The following is a 14,495-nucleotide window of genomic DNA, read 5'->3' as shown; positions in this document are numbered from 1 at the left end:
ATATCTATCAGTATATCGAGCGAGGAATGAAGGAAACCGGGACGCCAATGGTTAGCATATTCTTCATAGGACTTGGACCGATGGACAACATCGAGATGGTGTGCACTCAAGACCCTTTGCTTCATCTCTGGGGACACTTGGCGCGTTTGAAAGTCACCGCAGAGCAATTTGGATGAATGAAGTTGCTCTAGAAAGAGCAAGGGACATTCACAGGTATCTCAACCTGGACAGAATTTAGTAATCAACGAACCCTCCAAGACTAATCCTGCACGAATTCTTCTCTCGGTGAACTTGCACCACAGTATCCAAGGCCCAGAAACCTGCCTGGTCGAAAACGCACCGTGGAGTCATATATGTAGGAGGAAAGCTGCCCTAACCGTTTGGCAGCAGCGTGGTGAATCCGATAACGAAGTTCCATTGCGTACCTCTTATCTTTCCTGCTAGTATTGACTTGTAGTGCGAGGGGACTCTATCCTGAACAAAGAAATTGGGACCAGCGAGCCTTGGACGGTTCTCCCGTTGGACATCCTTTCACATGGCTCTAGGTCAGTATGAATTTCTCTCAAATCTTTGAATACGGACAGTCAAAGGACTTCGTGATTGGATGAGAAACTAATCCTAATTTCATGATGGAGATTTACCTCCCATCGTCTTAAATGCTGTCTCCTCTTCAGAACATTCCGAAAGATCTTGTAAGCCTATCACAAATACATACCCACCAACATGGATGAGAAGACAAAAATCTCCAATAGGAATGCAACACGTCTCCGTACTGATGCGTATATGCAGACGGCTAACCAGGTCTGTTGAAGAGACATATCTACTAGGAAAGTGTCCAACGATTAACACGGAAAAGGAAGTCATAAAACGATTTAAAAACACTGCCAACCTCAGAACTAAATACGTTCAAGTAGTCAAGGTTGAGAAATATTTTTCTCTTCTGAAGAGCTCCTTTAGAAATCCGTTGGTGCCTACAAGACTCCAGGGAGGCAGATCGTTAAGCAGCCTAGCATAAGTTGTTAATCTCTCATCTCATAGCCTCGAATGAGGCCTGAAACTTACCTCTCCGGATCTATCAGCCATGCAAATGCAAGTTTGCTTGCGATTTCGATGCCCTCGTCGAGAATGGTCCGTAAGCTTGTCTTTGCGGTAGAAACGCTTCCCACATCCTAGCTCTAGGCATGCAAACTTCCGCTCCTTGCTATGGATCCCCATATGGCGCTCTCTATCGGTGGGGCGGTTGAAAGAGCGACCACAAGATAGCTCAGGGCATTGGAATCGGGTCTGTTATGAAGGTGTGGAAGGTCCAGATTTAGGAGCAATGGTGCGGTGTTGGACTGGTAATAGACCTACGAGTGGGTTCAGCGTTACTAGGGTTGTAGAAGAGTTGTCAAAATTCTCCTCGCCAAAGGCTTGCTTAGAGACAGCAGAAATTCGCTGCAGTTCAAGGATATCGGATTGTGAGTATATTGATGGTGACGAGCCGCGACTCCCTCGGTCGCCGGAATTAATGCTGCTGGGCATAGTGTCATGACTGAAGCCGCTGATCAGATCGATGTGACGACATATCGGAGGAGGTAAATACCTAAAAAGATTTTCCGGGTTCATAGTCGTGCTGATTAAATGCGTCTCCTCCCCAGGCAAAGCATTCAGACAGGTGGTATCTGTCATGCCTGTTGAGTATGGTGTATGGCTGTTCAAGGTCAGTACCAGCTAAACATGAGATTACTGCCAACGGGATAATAGTTGCCTTGAAATGTGTGGACAGGGTAGTCCCGCGAGGATGTCATTGGCGGTTCCGGAGTTTTGAAGGAGCAAATTTACTTCAGGCCAGAGCAACCCGATTCGTGAAGACGAATTTCTGGACGCGCTGAAGTTGATGTTGGTATCATCGTTGAATAAGGTGAGGTGGTCACCAGGAAGAAGAGCTTGGTCTGCAGATTTTTCCCGCTTCAGGCTTTCAGAGGCTGTGCTGAGGTTAAATGCCCCGGTTATATGAGGCTCATCGTCAGCGAGTTGTTGATATAGTGACTCGAAGTGATTATTTAGCTCCAGAAATGTGTCGTCCCTACGGGACGTTAGTCTCTCAATCTTTTGACCCGCAAGCGTTCGCAGCAATAATATGAGACACTATTCCCACCCTCTAGAAGCAATACGGCACCCTGTATGGGTACATGGGTTTCGAGCTGAAAAATGCCCAAGGAGGCAGGGGCTATGCTCAAGTTGGAAGACCCTCTGAGGGTATGATGGATAAAGTGCAGGGTTATATATGTATTCGGGACTCTGCTTATTGAGAAGGTTAGCATCTATTGCCAAGTCAGAGCTTGACTGTGAAAATTCGAGAGACATGGCTATATTCTTGGCAGACTTACTACCCTCGTTAGCGGTATTAGCTTTATATAGGAATTGACAGACAAAAGGTCGAGCAATTCAGCGTGGTAGTCAGGGAGTTGGCATGCGCTTGATGTTATATAGAAGTAACTTAGTGATCAGAGTCAGGCTCTCAAAATAGGGCGTCGTGGGGCACCATGCCATCTTACAAGGGGTTACCACGAACGGGGCAGACGCCCTCCATAGTATGTTTTCAAAATAAGCGAGCCCTTGCAAAATGGTTGGGCTGTATTATTCTGCTGGCATACTAGCAGGGAGGGCGTCTGCCCCGTACGTGTTACCCCCTTGTACAATTTCAACTAGAAACAAGCGAACCATATCTTTTAGTTTAGGGCATAAAAAGGGCGAGTCACAGCTTTCGCTAATTGGCTGTATGTAAGGGAGGGCAAGGGAGGGCAAAGCCTCGAGACAGACCATCAGCCGAGGCGGCTTGGACGAGGCGGACCCAGCTCTTAAGAGGCGGAGTGCATGCTGACATGACCATCAAAGTGGACAAGCCACCAGTCAAAGCGGGCATAGCCCGCCCTTTCTCCCTTTCGCATTAACGAGTCTTCTCTATTCTGATATTAGCTTGATCTCAACAAAAAAAAAGCGTAATGCAAGGGCTGTGTCCCCCCGAAACCCCCAAAATCCTTCAAGCCTCATGCAGCGCATCTAATACGTGTACCTGAAGCCCTCCAGACCCTCAACGACGCGTCGCCTTATCCGCCTAGCTATCGCCCATTTATGGAAGATCGTCAGCACTGCAGCAAGAACAACGACAAGAAGTCAGCACGCCCGGTGCAAGAAGTCAGCCAAGGCGCTTTTCTAGACTCTAAAGCACAATACAATGGATAAGATTTTCGGAAGGGACGTACCGCAGCTACCCATCATCATCTCCCATCACAACAATAGCTCCGCCATGGTGTGAATCTTAACCTGCTTCCTATGCCCCTCTTCAATTACTTTGTCTATCTCGCGTAATTTCTTCCAGTCGATAGGTTTGAAATACGACACCTGATTTAGTGTAAAGCGAGACAAGTCAAAGCCCCGCGCGATCAACAACTTCGCCATCGCTAGATTGCCAGAACCAACCGCGACGTGAAATGGCGTCTGACCATGCTTGGGTGCCTTATTTGGGTCTTTAGGTGTTAGCTCCGCCGTGATATCTGCTTCATGATCCAAGAGCATATGCGCGACACCTGCATCATGCGACAAAGCAGCGCGATGCAGTGCGGTGAAACCAAATCCATCTTTGGCTTCGATATCGGCATCTGCGGCGATAAGCAGTATGATGACCGTAAGGTTTCCTTTCTCGCAGGCTTCATGAATTGCTCTTCTGCCATTCTTGTCGCGAGCCTCGACATTGGCGCCATGGGCAAGTAAACGACGTACTACATCGGCATGTCCGTACCATGACGCCCATTGCAGAGCAGTACCGCCATCGATATCGGTCACGTCAGGCTTGACTCCTGATTGCAGCAGCTTGCTGACCGTGTCAGCATCTCCGGTCATAGCTGCGACTAGAAGATCGCGTTCCGGACACGGTTGGTCCGCAGCCACGTTCATCGAGCTCTCCAGGAGCAGTCGAACGATGTAGTCGCGCTGCAGTCTAGCAGCACAGTTTAAAGCACTTTCAGGCTCAGTGCCTACGTTTGCACCATGCTTCAATAGTGTGTATACTATTTCCTCATAGCCTTCTTTGATAGCCCACAGTAGAGGCGTACGTGAGTGGCTGTCCTCTGCGTTGATCTCAGCCGAGTGATCCATGAGGAGCCTTTCAACGAGTGGAGTACATCCGAGGGTAGTGGCGACATGAAGTGGGTATGCCACCTTTGGAAAAACAGAGTGAAAGCATAGGTGGCCCCGTTGGGAGAATATCATCTGCAAGTAAGATTGCGCTACTGGAATATTCGATACGAACGATAGCAGAATCTGCAGTAAGTTCTCATCGAGCTCGGCGTCGAAGACGTGCTTCGCTAGGTTGTAGCACGCATACTCATAAAAGGGAAAGTCATCTTGGCGCTTCTCAAAGATTTCGGCCGATTGCGTTGGTCCTTCACGAAAGCTTTCGAAGGATATGTATGTCACGCAAGCCACAACGATCTCTCGTCTCATTAATCGCAGCTCCGGCAGGTTTGTGATCAAGAACTCTTGAACTGTCAAGTGAGCAAGCCGGATAGTGCTTTCATTGTCCACAACCACGAGCCCTCGGCAGACTTTGACAAGCACGGCAGGGCTTCGCTGATTCAATGGGTCCAGAGATGTCGCTCTAAGCTCAATTGCGATCGCATCAAGCAGCTCCACCAATTTAAGCGTCTCTTTGGCCAATACGAGCCAGCAGAGAATCTTCCTCGCTAGCTTGCTCTGGCTCTTAGACTGTGCATCGATTTGCTCAAGCGTTTGAGCGTATATTGATGCTGCCTCTGAGGGCAAGGTGCGGGAAGCGTGCAGCATCTCTCTGGCGCTCGTCTGCTGACAAATGTATTCAATCTGGAACACGACCAGGAGGAACCTTGCTCGTTTCAGCAGTGTATGATTAGTCTGCAAGTGGCTACTCACATGNCTGCTGAGTGCAACAGAATGTCAAGAACTTCTTGACTCTCTTCCAAACGAGCACGCGCATAGATCTCAATATCGCGGTTATTCGCAATGATATCTTCCGTTAGTATCAATTTAGCAAGCAACCTGAGGTCCACGTCTGGTCTGGAGGAGATGAGCACGAAGAGTTTGCTCAGCTCGAACTTTGGCAGAAGTTGAATCAGCGCGGTCCGTGTCTTAGCAGATGCTTCATCCAGAGCATCGAAGACTATTGAAAGTCTATAAGACCGCGAGATAGTGAGGAGTAAGCTGAATACATCATCAAAACTAGCCTTCCGCTTGCCCTCGCCACTCTTGTCATAGAGCTCAGCCACCTGCACTTGACAAGCAGGAACCTGTTCGAAGAGCTGAACAAGCAGACTAGCTAAGACATTTTCAATGGACTGGGCGTCCCGTTGCTTGTAGTTGAAGTATATATATGCAACGGCATGCAGGCCGTACAGTGCCGCGTTTCCAATTAGGTGGTCGATAGCAGAAGACATCAGGATAGTCTTCCCAACACCAGCTAGTTGCACAAATTAACGGACGTATGCATGCATAGAAGATAATCTGACTTACGGATGCCACGGCACCAGACAATCGGGGTTCGCAACTTCGCAGTGATCCAGTTATTGACTTTGTACAAGAACCACTGGCCGGTGTGCTGTTGCCTCCGAGCTTGCACAGCAGTGTGAGTTTCATCGTGGGTCCCGGAATATAACCAGCTAATTGCCTTCTGCTTCTTCGCTAGAGAGTCTTCATGCGGATCAGTAACGAAGAGATCTCGAAGGTATTGGTCATCCTTTAAACGCTTGTCGATCTTCTCCTGGAGCCGAATGAACGCATTCTTCCTCCCTTCGCCATAGATGGGCGACATGTAGATGTCGAAAATGCCCATTAAAGAGTACGCGCTATCTTCTTCGCGCTTAGTCTTCCGATTTTCTGCCCATGACATTCGCTCAGAAACGGCGAAATGAGATAGAGGGCTTCCTTGAAGAGCTTCAATAGAGGTCCCCGTTATCTCGTGAATTTGTCGCTCCAGCGATTTCTTGTCACCTAGTCGCTTACACTCTAGGGAAAAGAACTCGACTGACACCGGAGCAATAAGCTCTTGAAGCGTCCAGCCCCGAGTAAACCATCTACTTTTCCGAAAAGCTGATTCCAACGTGAACTGGGAGAACTGTTCGTTCGCATCATGGTCACGTATCGAAACATCTGACAAGTACACGTAGCATTTAGCTGCCGCACGGTACCAGCGAAACATGGAGTTGATAGCTTCTGTAAGCTCGGTGCTGCTTGATTTATCGATGCAACAAGTGTCCACCCAGAAGTATTGTAGGCCGTCGCTAGCAGCTTGTTCTCCACAGAACCGGATCTTACTATAGCCAGCTTTGCTCTTGCCACCACCCTCCGCCAGGTCTTTGAAGGTGACCTCTTCGCTATCATCTCCCCAAGTATGTGAAAGTATCGCATACCCAGGAACATTGTCGCCAACAAACTCAGTCAGGCTGAATTCGTCGTGGTTTTTGACTTCCAAAAGACGCATTTATGCCTAGATTTTGGGAAGTTTAAAAGAGGGACATTCACTAGATAGACGCAAATACAACAACTCGCCTCGTTGGTTGAAGATACCATGCGTAACTGTCTGGATTAAGGCCATGTTTCAGTGCCGCCGTCCAGACTTGCGGAGAATAGGCTGAGCCCTCTCGGATAATAGACCTATCAGCTGATAGTATCCTGAGACTATCCGGATAGTCTTCGGATACATTGGTGTTCACGGCTCGGCTGAGCGCCCGCTGAGTCGCTGAGCCGCACGTGACACTAACAAACCCCCGTCGACATTCGCGAATGTCCACGGGCAAGACTGCAGCCAAGCCGTGGACATATTCGAATATCTTACCCCCGCTGATCGAGCCGCTGATGCGCGCGTACTATTGGCCTATTGGCCTAGCCGTGCGCCTATATATTTACCCTATGCGGTAAGGTCACTTATCCGCTCGCTAAGCGGTCGGTAGGTAGGGTAGGTATACTTTCTTTACCTCTCCTCCCCAGTCTACGTCTGCGTATATATAAAAAATAGGAACCCCCCCGAGGGCGCGGCTTCTCTAGCGGCGTCCTATCTTGAAAATAGCGTTAATTAGTCGCGTAGAGATTAACGTCGCGAATAATGCCAAACTACACGCTAACGCGTAGAGTATCCTCGCCCTTATATATACCAAGAGGCCTAGATACCAGTCGGATATTTCGGCACCCCTCTGCAAAAACACATTGGCTGTGATGACGCCCCCAATTGCCCCGAAGCAAACCTGCAAGCCGGATGCAACACTAAAGCATTCGGCATCAATTCTAGCGGTGATATTTGGCCAGCCCTCTCATTGAAGGGGCGATGGATCTACAAGAAAACTTACGCTCGAGTACTCTGCTCTCGAATATTATTCGCCTGGTAGGCCAATGATGCAGGCACATTCCCCGCGCACCCCGCAATGCCCAAAAACGTGCCTTACGCCATTGCTCTTACAGTACTTGACAAGCATCAGCCCCACGAAGACTGATGGCCTGGAGCGCCACCATTGCTCCGCGTTGGTGCAGTTTGTCCGCTATTTTTGAGACGGCGATTATATAAAAGATTGCGGCGACGTTGGGAGGAGCGCAGAGGAAGTGTCGACCGTGACGGGTACTGTCAGACATCAGCTTCAGATTTGTCTCGACCTGGTTTCAATCTAGTTTCACCGATTCTCTAGGGACCCCTGTGGGGGGTACTACCTCATGTATATATAGTCTTTTTCCTTCATAGTTTGAATAGACAGAGTCCTTAATCTTACCTTACAATCGGTGCACGGACTACCGATCGACAGTTATGAGCCCGGGTGACTTGCCATATTGCACCTATTGATTTGATTGACCCTATCCCTTATTAAATACTTTATTTGTCCTTACAAGCACCTTTCAATATGACTTCTCAAGCTACCCAAGCTGTCACCACGACGGTGATATTATCGAACCAAGCCGATTGGGACGAATGGATCGACCTCATCAGGCTTTGAGCTCGAACAGGAGACGTATGGGAATACGTCGACCCCTTAACCAAATAGGATCAGTTGCCCCGTTTGCTTGAACTAGTCTTTCCTAGGCCTTAAGATGTGAAGACAGGAACGACCTTATATGCAGCTCTCTCTGAGGACGAGAAGGACGAGCTTTNAATTCTCCGTNAGAGGTATAAGANAGTANAGAAGGAATANAAGAAGNAGAAGGNAGCTTTNACCTCCCTACGAAGCTATATCACTGGTGTAGTGGCCAGGAACCTTAACACCTACATACTGGGTATCGACTCGGTATACGACACCCTGGTGGCTTTTAAGGAGAGGGTTGCCCCTACCGATACAGCACGTGAGCTGTACCTATCCACTTAATATGCCAAGGTCAAAAAGGGCCCAAAGAACCAGAACTTTGAGGCCTGGCTACAGCAGTGGGAGAAGACATACAACGACTACAAAAAGATCAAATTGCCAGACGTAAACGGCGACCGAGCGATTAGAGACTTTCTGCTGGCTGTAAAGCCAGCATCACCAAACTAGGCTTTGACGTAGAGGGTCGAATTCGACAAACACGACTGGGCCAGTGACCAGATGATATCCATAGATCGACTGGTCGAAATATATCAGAACTATCGACGAATAGAGACTGCCCAAAAGAGAAGGGATCAACTCAGCGCCAATGCAGTGGGCTTCCAGGGCGAGTCGATTGACGGATCTCGTAAAGACGAGGCTCCTAAGGACAAGGCTCCTAAGGACAAGGTCCTGTCGATCGGTAGTCCGTGCACCGATTGTAAGGTAAGATTAAGGACTCTGTCTATTTAAACTATAAAGGAAAAAGACTATATATACATGAGGTAGTACCCCCTATAGGGGTCCCTAGAGAATTGGTGAAACTAGATTAAAACTAGGTTGAGATAAATCTAAAGCTAATGTCTGATAGTACCCGTTATAGTTAACATACCCCCCTAGCTTTAAGCTATCCTATAGGTTAAAGCTATATTATAAGTCTTAGTATAGTGTTAAGTTAAATTTACCTTTATTAATTTAGATCCTCTCCTTAATATTAACTAGGTTTAATTAATAAATAAATATCTTATGCTTTTACCTTAGTAGAGCTTTAGTTAGTCTATCTGCTACTATTACTACAGTAGGCGTCCAATTAATCTTAATTTAATTATTACGTACCTCTTAACGTAACTAGTGGTGGTATATATTAATATATTAAAGCTTTATAGATAGCTTTAGTCCGTCTTTTATAAGCAGTTAAATCGTCTATAGATTATTATAGTTAATTATCTACCTATTATCTAAGGTTAATCCAATTTCTTTAAAGAAGTGACTCTACTAGATTAATTCCGTATCTATATATAATAGAGCTATAAGCTCTACCTTAGTACTTAACTTTATTACTAACGTCTACTTAATAGAGCGCTAGTTAATTAGTCCCTTAAATAGAGTAAATAGATATCCTTCCGTACTACGTTTACTTATTAAATTATCTTTAAACGCTGCGTCACTTACTTCCGTAAAGACTTAACTCTCTATACTATATCCTAAGTATTTAATTACAAAAGTCCTTGTCTAATAGAGGTAGGTAATTACTTAACGAGCTACGGCGTTATAGAGGGGTAAGGGATTTTATAGAAATTCTAACAGCTTGCTTAAAGCTTAAGCTATATTAGGTCTTATAATATAGGTCATATAGAGAAGTAATCTAATTATCCTCTAGTAGATATAGGTGTCTTAATTTAAAGCTTTCTCTGGGTTTAGTAGGAGCCCGTTAGTGCTTATAGGTATACTAACTAAGCGCATATTAGTTAAATAAAAGTTATTAGCGATCTTCTTAATATAGGAGTCTTAATAGAGCCATAGCTTCCTCTAACTCCTATCTCTTAAGACTTAAATTCTTAGGAATTAGGATAGTTTACCTAGGTCCTTTATCTTATATTTCTTTATAAGCGCAGTCTTAAAGCTTAGAAGCTCTAATTAGTTCCCCTTAGTACTTACGGCATAGATATTATCCACATAGAAGAACATAATTAGCTGATTATTGTAGTAGAGACACAGCTCTCCGCTAATAGGCTTTAACTCTAATTTAGTTAGTTTCTGACTTAAGTTATTATACTAGAGATATAGCGATTATTAAAGTCCGTAGAAAGCTCTACGTAGTAGTAGATATTTGCCCTTAATAGTAAATCTATCTAGACATTTAATATAGACTATTTTGTTAATTAAGCTGTTTGTAAACGCGTTAATAGTATTACCCTACTAAACATCTAAATTAAATGCTGCGATAACTGCTATAAGAGCCCTAAAGACCTTAGCTGCTAGAGTTACTATATAGGTATCCTTATATATTAACTCTTATAGATCGCCTCTTATACAAAGTTGTGCCTTAAACTTCGTTAGATATCTATTAGTGTCCATTTTATAAGTAAATCTCTAGGTAGTAGGCACTATTTTAACTAACGAAGTTTTATCTACAACCTTAAATGTTTTATAACCCTTTAGGTTAGTGTACTCTTTTATAGTAGTAGTAAGGAAATCTTCCCTATACTAGTGTCTTATAGGCTCCTTCCAGTTCTTAGGCGGAGGTAATAGCTTATCGCGATAGATTTTCCTATAATATTTTAGGCCTATATAAAAGGCTGCCTAAAGCGCTTTAAAGCTATTTATCTCCTTAAGGTAAGTTAAATAAGCTATATATTGTTTAGGTAGCCTTCTTAATTATTTACCTTTTATAATATTATCTTCCTTAACGGCTGCGCCATCTTTATTCTTTAAGTTATCCTCTATAGGTACATATTTATAATATAGTTATTAATAAGTAGAGGGAGCTAAGGAGCTTAAGAATTCTTTAGTAGGAATTAACTGAGGTTCTAGCATCTTATCTGGGGTAGGAAGGGTAGGTAGGAAATTATCCTTTAAGGTTTATAAGCTTACTACATTATTATCTTAATTAGTCGCTTAGTTTTAATTTCCACTAAAATCTACCTATTAATTTCTACTATTTTCCACTTAAATCTTATCTAAAGTCTTATTATCCTTATTTAATGTTTTATTAAGCTTTTCCTAAAGCGTCCTATTAATATGCGACACATTAATTACCTCTAAAATTTAATTAGCGCGTTTTTAAAGTAGATTTATAAGATTTAGCTAACTATTGTTATAGAGCAACTGCTTATTAAATATTACGTTTTTTATTTAAATTACCTTTTTTCGCTAGGTATATAAACCCTAAAGATATTTATTAACTAGTACCTAACTAGGTATCTAATATAAGCTTTTAGCTTAAGCTTTTAAGTGCGTAGGAGGTTGTATTTAAGTAGGTAAGCTCTATAGCCGTATATATATAGATAAGCTATATTTAGCTTTAATGGCGAGAGCCTTAGTGCTAACTAAAGCTTCTTAAAAGGTGTTATCTAGCTAAGCTGGGCGTTTAGTGTCCGATTAATTAAATATACTATAGCTCTAATAATCTCTAGCTAGAGCTCTTCTGGTAATTAAGCTTTAATTTATATATAATAAGACTTAATAATAATTACCCCCTTAAAACGTTTAGCAGAACTGTTTTAAGACTTTATATATAGAGCCAATTGCTCTACCATAATTCCTTCTTAGTTTATCTAACTATAGAAGTCGCCACTAAGAGAGGTCTCGCCATTGACTTGGATAACTATAATCTTCTAATTATATTAACGCTTTACCCTATTCAAATATTGTATAATTGCTTACGTTAACAACGACTTTTAGGTAAAGGTCTCCACCTTATTTATTTGTAGAAATTCGTTATAGAAATATATCGTTTATTTATAACCGTTATACGCCACAATCTCCTAGAATAAGTTAATATGTACTTAGTAGAAGGGCCTTATTACCTTATTAGTAGGTACTCTTTTTAATACAATTTTGTAAGCCTTGCTAACAGTATAGGATTTACATTTAATTGTTGCTGGTCCTTAAAGCTTTATACTACCTACCTCCTAAGGTAGATACTTAATCGCGTTAGGTCCTATATAACCTAGTCTCTTATACTAGAGCCTTCCTACTACTTCTTAATTAGGAAGGGGGTCTTACGATTAGATTGCAAATAAGGCTTTTAGCTCATTATATTTAAGTATATTTTAGTTATAATGTCACCTATAATAGGTAAATGTCTTATAATTGTCTTTGTAATATAGTAGGTTCTTTTCATTATCCTACTATATGTTCTTATCGTTAAACCTATCTAGATAGGCCAAATTCGTATAGAACGCTGGTACATATACTACATTAGCTAGTAGGATCCTCTTAGGGCCTACTAGCGTCTAGATCGTAACTACTATTGTTTCTATACCCTTAACTAGATCTAGGCCTGTTCTAGCGTATATAAAGTTATTACTTAGTTAGAGCTTATTAATAAATCTCAATTAATTATTAATAACGTATATTATAGTTCCGTTATTAAGAATAACGCTATTATATAGCTTGTAGTTAGAACCTACGTTATAGGCGCCTACTTAGTATATAGTAAAGATACTATAGTTATCTTCCTTTTAACTTCCGTCTAGGTTCTGTACGGCTTCCTTTTATAAAGCTTTCTTGCCTAAAGCCTCCTTTCTTATCTTCTTAATCTTTAACTTAGTCTAATCTAATACGCTTATAATCCTTTCCTTAACTTTTATAGCTGTGGCTTTATTAGATTTCTAATCCTTTAATTAAACCGATTTGTTAATATAAGGACAATCCGGAAACTAATAAACATCTCCGCAGTAGCATATCGGGGTATCTTTCTTCTTTAACGTCCTAGATGGTGTAGTAGGGACCTATTGACCGTAACGGGTACTATTAGACATCAGCTTTAGATTTATCTCGACCTGGTTTTAATTTAGTTTTACCAATTCTCTAGGGACCCCTGTAGGGGGTACTACCTCATATATATATAGTCTTTTTCCTTTATAGTTTAAATAGATAGAGTTCTTAATCTTACCTTATAATTAGTGCACGGACTACTAATTAATAGTTATAAGCCTGGGTGACTTGCCATATTACACCTATTAATTTAATTGACCCTATCCCTTATTAAATACTTTATTTGTCTTTATAAGCACCTTTTAATATAACTTCTTAAGCTACCTAAGCTATTACTATGACGGTGATATTATTAAACTAAGCCGATTGGGACAAATAGATCGACCTTATTAGGCTTTAAGCTTAAATAGAAGACGTATAGGAATACGTTAACCCCTTAACTAAATAGGATTAGTTGCCCTATTTGCTTAAACCAGTCTTTCCTAGGCCTTAAGATATAAAGACAGGAACGACCTTATATATAGCTCTCTCTAAGGATAAGAAGGACGAGCTTTAAATTCTCCGTAAGAGGTATAAGATAGTAAAAAAGGAATATAAAAAGTAGAAGGCAGCTTTAACCTCCCTATAAAGCTATATTACTAGTATAGTGGCTAGAAACCTTAATACCTATATACTAGGTATTGACTTAGTATATAACACCCTAGTGGCTCTTAAGGAGAGGGTTGCCCCTATTGATATAGCACGTAAGCTGTACCTATCTACTTAATATGCCAAGGTTAAAAAGGGCCTAAAAAACTAGAACTTTAAGGCCTGGCTATAGCAGTAGGAGAAGATATATAACGACTGCAAAAAGATTAAATTGCTAGACGTAAACGGCAACTAAGTGATTAGAGACTTTCTGCTAGCTATAGAGCCAGCATTACTAAACTAGGCTTTGACGTGGAGGGTTGAATTTAATAAACATAACTAGGCTAGTAACTAGATAATATCTATAGATTAACTAGTTAAAATATATCGGAACTATTAACGAATAGAGACTGCCTAAAAGAGAAGGGATTAACTTAGCGCTAATACAGTAGGCTTCTAGGGCGAGTTAATTAACAGATCTTATAAAGACGAGGCTCCTAAGGACAAGGCTTCTAAGGATAAGGTCCCTACTACACCATCTAGGACGTTAAAGAAGAAAGATACCCTAACGTGCTACTATGGAGATATTTACTAGTTTCCGGATTATCCTTATATTAATAAATCGGTTTAATTAAAGGATTGGAAATCTAATAAAGCTACAGCTATAAAAGTTAAGGAAAGGATTATAAGCGCATTAGATTAGACTAAGTTAAAGATTAAAAAAATAAGAAAGGAGGCTTTAGGCAAAAAAGCTCTATAAAAGGAAGCTATATAAAACCCAGACGGAAATTAAAAGGAAGATAACTATAGTATCTTTGCTGTATACTAAATAGGCGCCTATAATATAGGTTTTAACTATAAACTACGCGATAGCATTATTCTTAATAACGGAATTATAATATACGTTATTAATAATTAATTAAGATTCGTTAATAAGCTCTAACTAAGTAATAACTTTATATACGCTAGAACAGGCCTAGATCTAGTTAAGGGTATAAAGATAGCAGTAGTTATAATTTAGACGCTAGTAGGCCCTAAGAGGATCCTACTGGCTAATATAGTATATATACCAGCGTTCTATACAAATTTGGC

The 14,495-nt window shown here is 42.0% G+C and overlaps 4 protein-coding genes across 4 annotated transcripts; all 4 read right to left on the bottom strand.

Moving 5' to 3' along the window:
* Positions 1 to 1,119: 1,119 nt before the first annotated feature.
* On the bottom strand, positions 1,120 to 1,278 carry K441DRAFT_502979 (uncharacterized protein; the record flags this gene model as incomplete). Its single annotated transcript, XM_067642029.1, has 1 exon — positions 1,120 to 1,278. A coding segment is annotated over one exon (159 nt), but the record flags the coding sequence as incomplete, so codon positions are not given.
* Positions 1,279 to 3,588: 2,310 nt separating this feature from the next.
* K441DRAFT_420944 (ankyrin) lies at positions 3,589 to 4,191 on the bottom strand (the record flags this gene model as incomplete). The annotated part of the gene is made up of 1 exon (XM_067641541.1): positions 3,589 to 4,191. A coding segment is annotated over one exon (603 nt), but the record flags the coding sequence as incomplete, so codon positions are not given.
* Positions 4,192 to 4,362: 171 nt separating this feature from the next.
* On the bottom strand, positions 4,363 to 4,884 carry K441DRAFT_421106 (uncharacterized protein; the record flags this gene model as incomplete). Its single annotated transcript, XM_067641542.1, has 1 exon — positions 4,363 to 4,884. A coding segment is annotated over one exon (522 nt), but the record flags the coding sequence as incomplete, so codon positions are not given.
* A 143-nt stretch (positions 4,885 to 5,027) lies between these two features.
* On the bottom strand, positions 5,028 to 6,496 carry K441DRAFT_450926 (HET-domain-containing protein; the record flags this gene model as incomplete). Its single annotated transcript, XM_067641693.1, has 2 exons — positions 5,028 to 5,476; positions 5,530 to 6,496. Coding segments are annotated over 2 exons (1,416 nt in total), but the record flags the coding sequence as incomplete, so codon positions are not given.
* Positions 6,497 to 14,495: the final 7,999 nt, after the last annotated feature.

Source organism: Cenococcum geophilum, assembly GCF_001692895.1.
Source record: "Cenococcum geophilum 1.58 unplaced genomic scaffold K441scaffold_9, whole genome shotgun sequence".
Lineage (NCBI taxonomy): Eukaryota > Fungi > Ascomycota > Dothideomycetes > Gloniales > Gloniaceae > Cenococcum > Cenococcum geophilum.
This window is presented reverse-complemented; position numbering and strand designations above follow the sequence as displayed.